Source organism: Bombina bombina, chromosome 10 (genome assembly GCF_027579735.1).
Source record: "Bombina bombina isolate aBomBom1 chromosome 10, aBomBom1.pri, whole genome shotgun sequence".
Classification (NCBI taxonomy): domain Eukaryota; kingdom Metazoa; phylum Chordata; class Amphibia; order Anura; family Bombinatoridae; genus Bombina; species Bombina bombina.
In genome coordinates, this window is record NC_069508.1 from 32,088,314 (window position 1) to 32,103,143 (window position 14,830).

Here is a 14,830-nt window from a genome sequence, read left to right on the forward strand (position 1 = left end):
ACATATACATATATATATATATAACATCATATAAACACTGTGTTATGCCAATACTAATCAGTAATATAAATGTACAGCGTACAAAACTAGCGTATAAGCCAGTGTGGTCGGTGTACATACTGTAGGTCTAATGAGCAAAGCTATACCCAGCCTACCTCCTACTCCAAACAGGAATACTTTACAAAGGAATTAAAACTATTTTTCATTATTTGTTGCACTTCAACACAGGCATTTTAATATTTTTTACTTTTTTTTTTAAAGGGCTTATCAATATCAACAAATAGAACTATGGGACTTTTCCTTATCACCCAGTAAGATTCTTACTCACAGACCGGCTGTGTACTTAAAATGGCTTCTAGGTGAAAATTAGCAGGAAGTATCTATCACCCAATGAACAGTAACAGGAATCAACTATCAACCAATGAACATTAGCAAGAAGTTTCTATCACCAAATGAGCATTCGTATGATGTACACAAGTGATACAGCTGTATTAGTTGAAATTTAAAATTAAGAAGCTTATAATTTACATTTCTCTTTTCATGTAAAAAAAATGTAACCTGTTTCTATGCGACCACAGCTGTCCTTTCATATGGTAAAACATTTTGGAGTACATTTAAATATGGTTTTATGAAAGTGCAAGGGAATAATAGGTTATGTCACTGTAGATCACACCGCTAACAACTATGTTTTCTCATCTGTTTTTAACAATAACACTGTAGCAAAAACATTTCATGTTAATATATTTTTTAAATTGTAATGTTAGTACTTTTGTAGCAATTTTTTTTTTTTTACCTATTTTAACATGTTTATTTCCAGGGTATATAATCCATTCGTAAACCTCATCACTGATGCATAGTGTGTCGTATTTAATACACAGATCAGCAATTACTTGCAGTTCTTCTTTAGTATATACCTACAAGACAGAAATCAGGCAGTTAAAGTAATGGTAAACTTTACCCTTTGTATAAACAGATCCGGAAAGTTAATATTTTAGATGGAGTTTAATTTATCAGTTGTAATGACATGCACTTTAACTTACTTTTTAATGTAGATATGAAATTCTAATACCCTGTGCTCCGGCCACTCACTTCAAAAGTAATTTTGTTTGTGGAGCTAACAGTTTGAACTGTTCTCCAATCAGCGCTGTAGCCATACGGCACTCACACCATTTTTTTTTGTAGCTAGAGCATCGATTGGAGAACAGTTCAAACTGTTATGTTTACTTTTGAAGTGAGCGGCCGGAGCGCACAGTATTTGAATTTCAGCGCCACATTAGAAAGAAATTTATAGCTTCATTACAACTGATGAATTAAACTATCTAAAATATCACTAACATTCCGGATCTGTTTGTACAAAGGGAGAAGACGATATTAAGCGCACATACAACAGGCACACAAACATCCTCACCTTTCCCATTGGGTTGTTGGGAGTGTTCAGTATAATAGCTTTGGTTCTTTTACTGAATTTACTGGCTAGTTCCCCAGAATCCAAGGACCAATCTGCACTTGATATTGTGCTTCTGCCATTATCTTTCTGTGGATTAAACATATATCAGAATAATGCATAGTCTATATGCACAGATACTGAACTAAAAATCCAGTATAAAACCTTTTAAACACTTAGAATCTCCCAGTTTAGTACTGTTGATGAGGTTAGGCTGAGACACCCACTGAAAGGGGATGAGAAAGCAGGAAGAGCAGACCCCCCTTCCCTGCCTATAAAAAGATCCATTACACAAACAATAGCAGCACGACTCTGTAGACCTGGGTCTACATCTGATACTTTGGAGCTTGGTTAGGAGTTTGAAAATCAGCACAATGTTATTAAAAAAAAAATAAGCAAAACCATACATTGTTACAAAAACACTCCCAGGTGGGCTATATAAATGGATCATCTACAAAACGTTTATACAAATAAAAATATAGTGTACAATATCCCTTTAACAATAAGAATACAATTTGATACAATAAGTTTTTATCCTTGACTAGAATTCAATTAATTTTATCTTGATATAAAATTGCGAAAAACAAAATAGGGTCTACAACAATTAGGGATAATTGCAACAATTTTGTTTTGTTTAAAATCATATCTTAGCTCGTGGTTTCAGGTCCTTTGTGAGATGTATTGCCCCAGAGTCATGTAATACGATCAAACACAATAATCTAGTGATATACAAGTACATTTGCAGACTTAGCTACGTCTAAGATATACTCACATATCGCAGTGGAATTGAAACAGGAGTTGCTCCGGCCATTTTCACCATAGGGTCATAACAATCATAAAATGGCTCAATTATTATCACCTACATTAGACAATGGAGAGAAAAAAGGGAAACAAATTCAATATATGGACAAATATCTTGTAACATGGTATCATTATTAATATTTTAATAAATGTGTTGTGAATTACTCTACACATATATATATATATATATATATATATATATATATATATATATATATATATATATATATATATATATAGTATCCATTTTACATTTTCAGTGCAATACAGCATAAATGACACGTCACTAAGTTAATAAAGGGACAGTCTACCATAGAATTGTTATTGTTTTAAAAGATAGATAATCCCTTTATTACCCATTCCCCAGTTTTGCATAACCAACACAGTTATATTAATGTACTTTTTACCTCTGTGATTACCTTGTATCTAGGAACCTTCTTCCAGCCCCCTGATCACATGACTATTATCTATTGACTTGCATTTTAGCCAATTAGTGCTGTGTTGTGCTGAATCTTAAATAACTCCCTGTGCCTGAACACAGTGTTATCTATATGGCCCACGTGTACTTTCTGTCTCTTTGTGATGAAAAGAGATTTAAAAACCCTGTGATAAGGGGCGGCCCTCGAGCGTTTAGAAATTAGCATACAAGTCTGCCTAGGTTTAGTTTCAACTAAGAATACCAAGAGAAAAAAAGCAAATTTGATGATAAAAGTAAATTGGAAAGTTCATTAAAATTACATGTCCTATCTGAATAATGAAAGTTTAATTTTGATTAGACTGTCCCTTTAGTAAAGTGGCTTTACGATTGATAATCAAGAAAACAGAAATTTGCAATATTCCTACCTCTGGATCAGTGAATTATCCGTGCAATACCGAAACCACTGAATAACAACATAGGGATAAACCTCAGCCACTTACAGGAAACACATTCACAAATAAGGATGAGACACAGTCCTAACTACAGCTTGTAAAACAGTCTGGTAGGATTTACTGACTGAGGGGATGGTTCCCACATCCTCAAGAAGACGATCATTTATATTTAATCGGTGAATAAACAACAAATCAATAAATCAGAAGCGTAATCATTCTGTGGTATGGTAGGGGACGTTAAAAATGTGTGTCTATTGAGTTTTCTAGAGTTAAAAGGGACATAGAAGTGCAAAAAGAAAATGCTGTAATATATTAAGAGCTTTTTATTATTGCACTATTGCTTGTATATAAAACAGTGTTTTGACCCCTATAAAGGAAATAGCTGAGCAAATGACAAGAGTCTTGTATATTGCCGCCAATCATCTGCTAGCACCCAGTATAATGTATTGCTGCTCCTGAGCCTACTAATGTATACTTATCAACAAAAGATTTCAAGAGAACAAAGTCAATTTGATACAAGAAGTAAACTGAAAATTGAACATGCAATCTGACCTATGAAGCCGTTCACATCCCTTTAACAACCATGGTCTTGGGATATATCCCCTTACAGCTTTCCATTATGAACAAAGTAATTGTGCAGGGATTTCAGATCTGGCCATTCATTAAGGGGACAGTAAAGTAAAAAAAAAATCTTTCATGATTTAAATAGGGCATGTAATTGTAAACAACTTTACAATTTACTTTTATTACTAATTTTGCTTTGTTCTCTTGGTATTCTTAGTTGAAAGCTAAATCTAGGAGGTTCATATGCTAATTTCTTAGACCTTGAAGACTGCCTCTAATCTGAAAGCATTTTGACAGTTTTTCACCACTAGAGGGTGTTAGTTCATGTGTTTCATATAGATAACATTGAGCTCAGGCACGTGAAGCTCCTAGGAGTCAGCACTGATTGGCTAAAAATGCAAGTCTGTCAAAAGAACTGAAATAATAGTCTGCAGAGGCTTAGATACAAGGTAATCACAGAGGTAAAAAGTATATTATTATAACTGTGTTGGTTATGCAAAATTGGGGAATGGGTAATAAAGGGATTATCTACCTTTTTAAGCAACAAAAATTCTGGTGTTTACTGTCCCTTTAATATAATAATGTTTAAAGGTAAACAGAAAATTAATCCCCAATAAATATCAGATTACTAGCGGAGCACTATTTAACACTCCTGCCCGTGCATTAATTGCACTATGGTTAGCATGTGAGCGACAACAGTTTCAAACCCCACAGAAAAATATGAATATTTCTTATTCCAATGTTCTATTTATTCATAAATACATATTTCTACATGCATCTGATAGTATTTTGGTACAATATATATCTGTTTATAAGTGTATATATGTCTGTAAATACATAATATACTATATAAATACATATATATGTGAACACACACATCTTTAGACATGAATATGTATCTATCATCTCTACGTTAAAGCCCTTTGCCTGCCTTTTTTCTCTAACACCTGATATCCCATATCTTTAAACCTTTATAACTTTTTTGTGCAATATCTTATAATCATTTTTATTAGATAGTGTTATTATGTGTGTTACTGTACTGTGTAATGTATATTTATTAGATAGTGTTATTATGTGTGTTACTGTACTGTGTAATGTATATTTATTAGATAGTGTTATTATGTGTGTTACTGTACTGTGTAATGTATATTTATTAGATAGTGTTATTATACGTGTAACTGTACTGTGTAATGTATATTTATTAGATAGTGTTATGTGTGTTACTGTACTGTGTAATGTATATTAGATAGTGTTATTATGAGTGTAACTGTACTTTGTAATGTATATTTATTAGATAGTGTTATTATGAGTGTAACTGTACTGTGTAATGTATATTTATTAGATAGTGTTATTATGAGTGTAACTGTACTGTGTAATGTATATTTATTAGATAGTGTTATTATGTGTGTAACTGTACTTTGTAATGTATATTTATTAGATGGTGTTATGTGTGTAACTGTAATGTGTAATGTATATTTATTAGATAGTGTTATTATGTGTATAACTGTACTGTGTATTGTATATTTATTAGATAGTGTTATTATGAGTGTAACTGTACTTTGTAATGTATATTTATTAGATAGTGTTATTATGAGTGTAACTGTACTGTGTAATGTATATTTATTAGATGGTGTTATGAGTGTTACTGTACTGTGTAATGTATATTTATTAGATGGTGTTATTAGTGTAACTATACTGTGTAATGTATATTTATTAGATAGTGTTATTATGAGTGTAACTGTACTGTGTAATGTATATTTATTAGATAGTGTTATTATGAGTGTAACTGTACTGTGTAATGTATATTTATTAGATAGTGTTATTATGAGTGTAACTGTACTGTGTAATGTATATTTATTAGATAGTGTTATTATGAGTGTAACTGTACTGTGTAATGTATATTTATTAGATAGTGTTATTATGAGTGTAACTATACTGTGTAATGTATATTTATTAGATAGTGTTATTATGAGTGTAACTGTACTGTGTAATGTATATTTATTAGATAGTGTTATTATGAGTGTAACTGTACTGTGTAATGTATATTTATTAGACAGTGTTGTGTGTAACTGTACTGTGTAATGTATATTTATTAGACAGTGTTATTATGAGTGTAACTGCACTATGTAATGTATATTTATTAGATGGTGTTATTATGTGTGTAACTGTACTGTGTAATGTATATTTATTAGATGGTGTTATTATGTGTGTAACTGTACTGTGTAATGTATATTTATTAGATGGTGTTATTATGTGTGTAACTGTACTGTGTAATGTATATTTATTAGACAGTGTTATTATGAGTGTAACTGTACTGCGTAATGTATATTTATTAGATGGTGTTATTATGTGTGTAACTGTACTGTGTAATGTATATTTATTAGATGGTGTTATTATGTGTGTAACTGTACTGTGTAATGTATATTTATTAGATATTGTTATTATGAGTGGAACTGTATAGTGTAATGTATATTTATTAGATAGTGTTATTATGAGTGTAACTGTACTGCGTAATGTATATTTATTAGATAGTGTTATTATGAGTGTAACTGTATAGTGTAATGTATATTTATTAGATAGTGTTATTATGTGTGTAACTGTACTGTGTAATGTATATTTATTAGATATTGTTATTATGAGTGGAACTGTATAGTGTAATGTATATTTATTAGATAGTGTTATTATGAGTGTAACTGTACTGTGTTATATTTATTAGATAGTGTTATTATGAGTGTAACTGTACTGTGTTATGTATATTTATTAGATAGTGTTATGTATGTAACTGTACTGCGTAATGTATATTTATTAGATAGTGTTATTATGAGTGTAACTGTACTGTGTTATATTTATTAGATAGTGTTATTATGAGTGTAACTGTACTGTGTAATGTATATTTATTAGACAGTGTTATGTGTGTAACTGTACTGTGTAATGTATATTTATTAGATAGTGTTATTATGAGTGTAACTGTACTGTGTAATGTATATTTATTAGATGGTGTTATTAACTGTGTAACTGTACTGTGTAATGTATATTTATTAGATAGTGTTAATATGAGTGTAACTGTACTGTGTAATGTATATTTATTAGATAGTGTTATTATGAGTGTAACTGTACTGTGTAATGTATATTTATTAGATAGTGTTATTATGAGTGTAACTGTACTGTGTAATGTATATTTATTAGATAGTGTTAATATGAGTGTAACTGTACTGTGTAATGTATATTTATTAGATAGTGTTAATATGAGTGTAACTGTACTGTGTAATGTATATTTATTAGATAGTGTTATTATGAGTGTAACTGTACTGTGTAATGTATATTTATTAGATAGTGTTATTATGAGTGTAACTGTAATGTGTAATGTATATTTATTAGATGGTGTTATTAGTGTAACTATACTGTGTAATGTATATTTATTAGACAGTGTTAGGTGTGTAACTGTACTGTGTAATGTATATTTATTAGATAGTGTTATTATGAGTGTAACTGTACTGTGTAATGTATATTTATTAGATAGTGTTATTATGAGTGTAACTGTACTGTGTAATGTATATTTATTAGATAGTGTTATTATGAGTGTAACTGTACTGTGTAATGTATATTTATTACAGTGTTATGTGTGTAACTGTACTGTGTAATGTATATTTATTAGATAGTGTTATTATGAGTGTAACTGTACTGTGTAATGTATATTTATTAGATAGTGTTATTATGAGTGTAACTGTACTGTGTAATGTATATTTATTAGATAGTGTTATTATGAGTGTAACTGTACTGTGTAATGTATATTTATTAGACAGTGTTGTTTGTAACTGTACTGTGTAATGTATATTTATTAGACAGTGTTATTATGAGTGTAACTGCACTATGTAATGTATATTTATTAGACAGTGTTATTATGTGTGTAACTGTACTGTGTAAGGTATATTTATTAGCTAGTGTTATTATAAGTGTAACTGTACTGTGTAATGTATATTTATTAGAAAGTGTTATTAGTGTAACTATACTGTGTAATGTATATTTATTAGATAGTGTTATTATGAGTGTAACTGTACTGTGTAAGGTATTTTTATTAAATAGTGTTATTATAAGTGTAACTGTACTGTGTAATGTATATTTATTAGAAAGTGTTATTATTAGTGTAACTGTACTGTGTAATGTATATTTATTAGAAAGTGTTATTATTAGTGTAACTATACTGTGTAATGTATATTTATTAGCTAGTGTTATTATGAGTGTAACTGTACTGTGTAATGTATATTTATTAGATAGTGTTATTATGAGTGTAACTGTACTGTGTAATGTATATTTATTAGATAGTGTTATTATGAGTGTAACTGTACTGTGTAATGTATATTTATTAGATAGTGTTAATATGAGTGTAACTGTACTGTGTAATGTATATTTATTAGATAGTGTTAATATGAGTGTAACTGTACTGTGTAATGTATATTTATTAGATAGTGTTATTATGAGTGTAACTGTACTGTGTAATGTATATTTATTAGATAGTGTTATTATGAGTGTAACTGTAATGTGTAATGTATATTTATTAGATGGTGTTATTAGTGTAACTATACTGTGTAATGTATATTTATTAGACAGTGTTAGGTGTGTAACTGTACTGTGTAATGTATATTTATTAGATAGTGTTATTATGAGTGTAACTGTACTGTGTAATGTATATTTATTAGATAGTGTTATTATGAGTGTAACTGTACTGTGTAATGTATATTTATTAGATAGTGTTATTATGAGTGTAACTGTACTGTGTAATGTAAACTGTACTGTGTAATGTATATTTATTAGATAGTGTTATTATGAGTGTAACTGTACTGTGTAATGTATATTTATTAGATAGTGTTATTATGAGTGTAACTGTACTGTGTAATGTATATTTATTAGATAGTGTTATTATGAGTGTAACTGTACTGTGTAATGTATATTTATTAGACAGTGTTGTTTGTAACTGTACTGTGTAATGTATATTTATTAGACAGTGTTATTATGAGTGTAACTGCACTATGTAATGTATATTTATTAGACAGTGTTATTATGTGTGTAACTGTACTGTGTAAGGTATATTTATTAGCTAGTGTTATTATAAGTGTAACTGTACTGTGTAATGTATATTTATTAGAAAGTGTTATTAGTGTAACTATACTGTGTAATGTATATTTATTAGATAGTGTTATTATGAGTGTAACTGTACTGTGTAAGGTATTTTTATTAAATAGTGTTATTATAAGTGTAACTGTACTGTGTAATGTATATTTATTAGAAAGTGTTATTATTAGTGTAACTGTACTGTGTAATGTATATTTATTAGAAAGTGTTATTATTAGTGTAACTATACTGTGTAATGTATATTTATTAGCTAGTGTTATTATGAGTGTAACTGTACTGTGTAATGTATATTTATTAGAAAGTGTTATTAGTGTAACTATACTGTGTAATGTATATTTATTAGATAGTGTTATTAGGAGTGTAACTGTACTGTGTAATGTATTTTTATTAAATAGTGTTATTATGAGTAACTGTACTGTGTAATGTATATTTATTAGATAGTTTTATTATGAGTGTAACTGTACTGTGTAATGTATATTATTAGACAGTGTTATCAGTGTAACTGTACTGTGTAATGTATATTTATTAGACATTGTTGTTTTGAGTGTAACTGTACTGTAATGTATTTTTATTAGATAGTGTTATTATGAGTGTAACTGTACTATGTAATACATATTTATTAGATAGTGTAACTGTACTGTGTAATGTATTTTATTAGATAGTGTTATTATAAGTAACTGTACTGTGTTATATTTATTATATAGTGTTATTATGAGTGGAACTATACTGTGTAATGTATATTTATTAGAAAGGGTTATTATCAGTGTAACTGTACTGTGTAATGTATATTTATTAGACCGTGTTTTCAGTGTAACTGTACTGTGTAATGTATATTTATTAGACCGTGTTTTCAGTGTAACTGTACTGTGTAATGTATATTTATTAGACAGTGTTATTATGAGTGTAACAGTACTTTGTAATGTAGGGCTCTGAGGACGTGGTAATCATTGAAGCGAAAATCGCGATTGTGCTCAAGTGAACTCATAATGCCAGCGGTAAACACGACTCGCGAAAACACCCGCAATAAACCCCTTATCGCTTGTACGCAAACGTTAGCCCTCCACTTGTAATCTGGCACTAAATGTTTAATTATGCACTGTAAGAAAAGCAAATCAAGTCAGAAGTTCTGCCTGCTTTTTTCTGTAATTTACTTCATCCAGTCCTGCTGGAATAAATATACACAGAGTCGAGCATGCTGGGGTTTATTGAGCGCTTCTGAATAATGAGCAATGCTTCATATTACAGGGACATGAGGCTCAATAGTAAGTTGGGGTTATGCAGCTCCAGCAGAGTAATGAAAGGCCCTTTGTAATGCACAGGGAAAAGCTAATTGGTATGTTCCATGCATAGAGCACAGGGCATTCCTATTTGTAAGTACCCATATAGCCCAGAGTGTGGCACAGCACACATGGCAACAATCTTGATATTAAAAAACAAAAAAAACTATACAATACTTTTTAAAGCTGTTATGTAGCAGTCAGTCCCTTTAATGATCTGCAATGCTTAGATCAGTGCAGGAGCCGATTTACATCTGGTCTCCGATTGGTTGAAGTAAGAGAAAGTTAAATAATCATTGTGAAGAAGGTTTTTAAGCGTTAAATCTATGGACCAATCACAATTAATACATTGTGCTAACAGATCAGTAAAAGGTGATTATAAAATAATTATGTTATAGATATATAGTTTGTGATCAGGTGCCTAATTGCAAATACTGTGCATATATACAAAATCTGACTTTAAATTATGTCCCGTGTGAGCACATTACAAGTTAGAAAGACTCACCTCATCGCCTTCTTCAATAAGTCCTTGTATTGCGCTGAAGAGGGACCCATAAGCCCCGACGGTCACAAGGATTTCCTTGTTGGGATCGATCTTATGCTCACTTACTCTTGAATAAACCTGAGACAACGCATCAACCAGCGGCGGGTGGCCCTGTAATGACAAACACCAATGTGACTTACTTATATTACATCATCTGATATTAAAAGGATACGGAAGACAAAATTAAACTTAAATGATTCAGATACAGCACACAATTTAAAAACTCTCCAGTTTTCCTATTTTTCTTGATACCCTTAGCTGAAACTTGGCATATTTCCATGAAAGCATACTGAGGTAGATCTCGGGGCTGCATATCTTTACAGCACTATAGATATAACATTGTTACAAACACTATTGCAAACTCTGTTGTCATATAGTGCTCAAGAGACGTGCACGCTCCTGAGGCTACTTCAGTATGTGTTCATGGAAAGTAGCTACATTAAATGGGACATAAAACCCAAATTTGTTCTTTCAGGATTTAGAAAGAACATACAATTTTAAACAATTTTCTAATTTGCTTTATTCTCTTGATATCCTTTCCTGAAAAGCAAATCTAGCTCAGTAGCTGCTGATTGGAGGCTGCACAAAAACGCCTCGTGTGATTGGCTCACCCATGTGCATTGCTATTTCTTCAACAAAGGATATATAAAGAAGGAAGCAAATTAGATAACGTAAATCGGAATGTTTTTTAAAATTGTATTCTCTATCTGAATAATGAAAGAAAAAAAAATGGGGTTTAATGTCCCTTTAAGGATAACAAGAAAAAAAAAGGGACAATAAACCAATTTTTTTTTCTTGCATTATTTAGACATAGCATACAATTTTTAAAAAGTTTCCATTTGACTTTTTTTAATCAAATTTCCTTTGTTCTGTTGGTTTCCCTTGATGAAAAGCAGGTAAGTAGACTCAGATGCACTTTATGGCAGCAGTTTAACAAGAACGTTATACCTCTGCAAGAGCACTAGATGGCAGCACTTTAACAAGAACGTTATACCTCTGCAAGAGCACTAGATGGCAGCAGTGTAACAAGAACGTTATACCTCTGCAAGAGCACTAGATGGCAGCAGTGTAACAAGAACGTTATACCTCTGCAAGAGCACTAGATGGCAGCAGTGTAACAAGAACGTTATACCTCTGCAAGAGCACTAGATGGCAGCACTTTAACAAGAACGTTATACCTCTGCAAGAGCACTAGATGGCAGCAGTGTAACAAGAACGTTATACCTCTGCAAGAGCACTAGATGGCAGCAGTGTAACAAGAACGTTATACCTCTGCAAGAGCACTAGATGGCAGCAGTGTAACAAGAACGTTATACCTCTGCAAGAGCACTAGATGGCAGCAGTGTAACAAGAACGTTATACCTCTGCAAGAGCACTAGATGGCAGCAGTGTAACAAGAACGTTATACCTCTGCAAGAGCACTAGATGGCAGCAGTGTAACAAGAACTTTATACCTCTGCAAGAGCACTAGATGGCAGCAGTGTAACAAGAACGTTATACCTCTGCAAGAGCACTAGATGGCAGCAGTGTAACAAGAACGTTATACATCACCAAGAGCACTAGATGGCAGCAGTGTAACAAGAAGGTTATACATCTGGAAGAGCACTAGATGGCAGCAGCGTAACAAGAATCTTATACATCTGCAAGAGCACTAGATGGCAGCAGTGTAGTGCGCCACACATATGCACGGTACCTACCTAGGTATCTTATTATAGAATATCATGAAAATGAAGCAAATTTGAAAATAGAAGTAAATCAGAAAATTCTGTCTGATGTACCAAAGATTTTTGTTTAGATTTTGAATCCATTAAATTGTACTTTCTATTTGAATTATCAAAGTTTAATTTTGACTTCCATATCCATTTTTTAAACAAAATATTGCTCCTCTGTCTTTATTCTTTAACTTCACATTTGCATCACAACTTACAAAGCCACGTGTGTACTGATTCAGTTTATCCACGGCGGCTGCTTTAGCCAGGCCTTCTTTAACATAGGACGGAGGAGATATATCCGGAAATCCCTGCCCCAGATTAACAACGGTGGGATCTGCAGCGAGTGCTGTAAATTCAACCCTGTAAAAATAAAACAAAGGTTTTAAAAGGGATCACACCTTTAGCTAATCAGTTATAAAGTAGTCAAGCTTTGCTTGTATCAGATACAGATTTATTGACGTGTGATACTGTAACACCCAGAGATGATCAAACTGAATTAAAGAGATATGAAATCCTAAACTGTTCTTTTGTGATTCAGACAGAGCATAACATTAAAAAAAAAAACAGTTTCCAGTTTACTTCTATTATCAAATTTGCTTCGTTCCCATGATATTCTTTGTTGAAGAGATACCTAGGTAGCATCTGCAGCACTACATGCCAGGAAATAATACTGCCATCTGGTGCTCTTGCTAATGGAAAACATTCTTGCAAAACATCTAGTGCTCTTGCTAATGGAAAACATTCTTGCAAAACGGCTGCCATCTAGTGCTCTTGCTAATGGAAAACATTCTTGCAAAACATCTAGTGCTCTTGCTAATGGAAAACATTCTTGCAAAACTGCATACATCCCTGCTGTTCAACAAAAGATAACAAGAGAACAAATACAAATTGATCATAGAACTAAATTAGAAAGTTGTTCAAAAGTGTGTACTCTATCTGAACCATGACCGTTTAATTTAAAATATAGCGTCCCTTTAATCATGAGTTTGATTGCACTTTCATTATCCTTTAAATGTATGGAGTCTGATAATGTAATTCAGGGGTTTTAAGGGATAAGGAGATCATACATTCATTTACTTTTCATATAGTTCATTATACTTTCATGTCATTTTTGCATTACTGACTCTAGCATATTATAACTTTCGCCCCGCAAAAACGTAACAGACAATTTTCTCGCTTATTCACACAAATAAATTATATTGCAAGAATTATTATCCGAATAATCAGATTTCTAATTTCAGCAGCCTCTCTAATCCCTTACCACAAACACGTCTAATCCCTTACCACAAACACGTCTAATCCCTTACCACAAACACGTCTAATCCCTTACCACAAACACGTCTAATCCCTTACCACAAACACGTCTAATCCCTTACCACAAACACGTCTAATCCCTTACCACAAACACGTCTAATCCCTTACCACAAACACGTCTAATCCCTTACCACAAACACGTCTAATCCCTTACCACACACACGTCTAATCACTCACCACACGTCTAATCCCTTACCACAAACACGTCTAATCCCTTACCACAAACACGTCTAATCCCTTACCACAAACACGTCTAATCCCTTACCACAAACACGTCTAATCCCTTACCACAAACACGTCTAATCCCTTACCACAAACACGTCTAATCCCTTACCACAAACACGTCTAATCCCTTACCACACACACGTCTAATCCCTTACCACACACACGTCTAATCACTCACCACACGTCTAATCCCTTACCACAAACACGTCTAATCCCTTACCACAAACACGTCTAATCCCTTACCACACACACGTCTAATCACTCACCACACGTCTAATCCCTTACCACAAACACGTCTAATCCCTTACCACAAACACGTCTAATCCCTTACCAAAAACACATCTTATCACTTACCAAAAACACATCTAATCACTTACCAAAAACACATCTAATCACTTACCACAGGTCTCATCACTTACCGAAAACACATCTAATCACTTACCACACGTCTAATCACTTACCTTACCAAAAACACATCTAATCACTTACCAAAAACACATCGAATCACTTACCAAAAACACATCGAATCACTTACCTTACCACAAGTCTAATCACTTACCAAAAACACATCTAATCACTTACCACACGTCTAATCACATCTAATCACTTACCAAAAACACATCTAATCACTTACCTTACCACAAGTATAATCACTTACCAAAAACACATCTAATCACTTACCTTACCACAAGTCTAATCACTTACCTTACCACAAGTATAATCACTTACCAAAAACACATCTAATCACTTACCTTACCACAAGTCTAATCACTTACCAAAAACATATTTTAGCACTTACAACAAGTCTAATCACTTACTAAAAACACATCTAATCACTTACCTTACCACAAGTCTAATCACTTGCCAAAAACACATCTAATCACTTACCTTACCACAAGTCTAATCACTTACCAAAAACATATCTTAGCACTTACAAGTCTAATCACTT

At 32.2% G+C, this 14,830-nt stretch overlaps 1 protein-coding gene across 2 annotated transcripts in view; it reads right to left on the bottom strand.

The window, feature by feature from the left end:
- Positions 1-14,830, bottom strand: part of KYAT3 (kynurenine aminotransferase 3) — a 45,070-nt gene that overhangs the window by 12,586 nt on the left and 17,654 nt on the right. For both annotated transcript variants that reach the window (XM_053693923.1, XM_053693924.1), the window contains 5 exons: positions 12,558-12,702; positions 10,592-10,741; positions 2,217-2,303; positions 1,409-1,534; positions 794-914 (listed from right to left, as the gene is read on the bottom strand). In XM_053693923.1, coding sequence (XP_053549898.1) covers positions 794-914; positions 1,409-1,534; positions 2,217-2,303; positions 10,592-10,741; positions 12,558-12,702 — 629 coding nt within the window. The remainder of the gene's footprint in view (positions 1-793; positions 915-1,408; positions 1,535-2,216; positions 2,304-10,591; positions 10,742-12,557; positions 12,703-14,830) is intronic.